The sequence below is a fragment of the Pagrus major genome, chromosome 17, assembly GCF_040436345.1.
Source record: "Pagrus major chromosome 17, Pma_NU_1.0".
Classification (NCBI taxonomy): domain Eukaryota; kingdom Metazoa; phylum Chordata; class Actinopteri; order Spariformes; family Sparidae; genus Pagrus; species Pagrus major.
The window spans coordinates 90,225-92,724 of record NC_133231.1 but is presented as its reverse complement, the minus strand read 5'-3'; the positions used below and the strand labels follow the sequence as shown (position 1 = coordinate 92,724).

General features: G+C 42.0%; 1 protein-coding gene across 1 annotated transcript in view; it reads right to left on the bottom strand.

Moving 5' to 3' along the window:
* Positions 1 to 915, bottom strand: part of LOC141011979 (importin subunit alpha-6) — a 22,342-nt gene extending 21,427 nt beyond the window's left edge. The window contains exons 1-2 of the mRNA XM_073485345.1: positions 904 to 915; positions 1 to 118 (exon numbers count right to left, since the gene is read on the bottom strand). The exon at positions 1 to 118 is cut by the window's left edge and continues 14 nt beyond it. Coding sequence (XP_073341446.1) covers positions 1 to 118; positions 904 to 915 — 130 coding nt within the window. The remainder of the gene's footprint in view (positions 119 to 903) is intronic.
* Between the last annotated feature and the right edge of the window lie 1,585 nt (positions 916 to 2,500).

Sequence of the window (2,500 nt, the reverse complement as noted above, 5' to 3'; positions counted from 1 at the left end):
CCTCATACTCAGAGTTCAGCAGCTCAATGAAAATGGGAACAGCTCCCGTTTCAATCACCACCTTGGTGTGCAGAAAAGTTCCAGAAGCGATGTTGGTTAGAGCCCAGGCTGCCTCAAACTGTTGGAAACACACAAAAATGGCATTTCAGTTGATCCACAGTGTGACATCACCACTCACCAAGCTAAAAAGTTCATCTTTCCTCTGCATCCATTTACTTCATGATTAATTATAAAGGGATTAAGCAACATAGAGCATGTCAGGATCTACTGAAGTGACAATTCAGAGAAATTCAAAAACATTATTTACTTAAGTGGTGCAAGTTATTCTAGATAGGAACATTTTAGATCAGAGGTCACTACAAGGCAGACAGCAGTCTGGGTCCAGACCCAGCCGTCGTCCTATCCAGACCCAAGCCTTGAGTTTCTATTTCCAGCCTTTACGACACTGGTTTAGTGGTCCTGCAAACTAGGGGTGGGCAAAAATATCGATATGGCAATATATCGCGATATTTTATCTTCGATTCAATATCGATATTCAAAGTTTGAATATCGATTTTTTTCAAATAATAAATCATGTTTCAGACGGACTGTAAGTCCAGTGCGACTTCCGCACCTCCGCTCCGCGAGGTGTCACTGTACCACTACCTCACTGCAAGGCGTTTGCACTTTTCTTCTCTTTTTTTTCCCCGGCGGTTGCAGTGAGGAAGTGGAGCCGAAAAAAAAAACCAAACAAGCATGGCAGGTAACGTTAAACTAGAGACGCCCCTGAACTTTAAGGCAGATGTTTGGAGGTACTTTGGATTCCAAAGGAAAGGAGAAACTAACACAAATGAGCTGGACAAAGAGTATGCGCTTTGCAAACGCTGTTTCGCTCCCATTAGATATTCGGGTAACACAACAAACTTGCGAACTCATTTAGCACGACACCACCCCGACATATTAGTAGAGCCGCAGCCGCCGAAACCTGCCAATCCAAAGCAGACTACAGTACTGGACAGTGCCAAAGTCCTCCCATCTACTTCAACTCGAGCCCGGAGGATCACAGAGGCGATGGTGCATTTCCTTTGTAAGGATTTGCGTCCCTACAACGTTGTGGAGAACATTGGCTTTAGGTGGATGGTGCATACTTTGGAGCCACGCTATGTGATGCCGCAACGTAAGTACATGGCTAACGTAGCTGTGCCAAAAATAGGATTTTTTATATGAGTATAGAGAAACTAACACCTTCAGCACATCTAAATAAATCTAAGGAAGCATTTTAGTGTTAATAACTGTATATTAATTATTATACACAGTGCTCAGCCATTAATCTGTTGCTCTTTTCCCCCTACTATTTTTTCTTACACTGCTTCAGGTACTGCAAAGAAGTTGAAGACTCTGGAAGACCAGGCAGCAGAGGAGATGGAGAGGTTCAAGGAGGTTGCTCCAATGCCAATCAAAAAGGATGCAAATCCACTGAACTGGTGGAAGGAGCATGAGACTGAATATCCTTTCTTGTCAACCCTTGTAAAGAGGTATCTGTGCATCCCGGGGACGAATCTCTCTGCTGAGAGAATCTTCTCAACCGCAGGTGACATTATAACTGCACAGAGGAGTGCACTCACCCCAGAACATGTGGATCAGATTATCTTTCTTCACAAAAATCTAAAAACAAAAGAAGTCAAGTACAAGTAGACCCATTCATGTATGAGTATCTTGGTTACAAATTTAGTTTTGTTTAAATACAAATACTATGCACACTTTTTATTTTTCTCATACATTTCAGCTCAGTGTGTTCAGTAACATAGTACTTTTGCAAATATGTGTGCAGGCATATTTTATTTTTACATACATTCAGTGAAGTGTTCAAACAGTGACACACAGTTCTTGTCCAGGGAGAACTTAATTTTGTCATTTAAGGTCAAAAAGCACTTGTGTCACTTTGTGTCATTGTGCTCAGGGAGACACACTATAGACAGATAGATAATGCACACTGCACTTTTCAATGTGTTTCAGAGAGTGTGTTGTTGCATTTTTAATTTTTCAGTGAACTATGTAGAATATCGCAATAGATCGCAAAATTTGGATATCGCAATATTGTATCGTATCGTGACTCAAGTATCGTGATGCGTATCATATCATGAGGTCCTTGGCAATACCCACCCCTACTGCAAACACACACACCATTTGCATGTGTTATAAATCATCACGCCTGCTGCTACTCAGCCAATCAAATCTGTGCATTCGGACAAGCAGGGCAACGGCAACTGCGAGTGACTGAGGTGCGTACACGCCCGTTACACAAAATGAGTGTGTAGACGCAGGTTTTTAACACGTCAACCGGTTAAAATAGGTGACTGACTCTACCAACATTGCCAGGAGCCATTCTGATTTGTTTTTTCTTGTGTGTCACGTTTGTCCTCATGAACGCACCGGAACAATAGGGAAAACTAGAGAGCAGCCAATCCCATACCTCATCAGACTACATCCAGAAGACATTAAACTTGTTTTAATAAGTCTT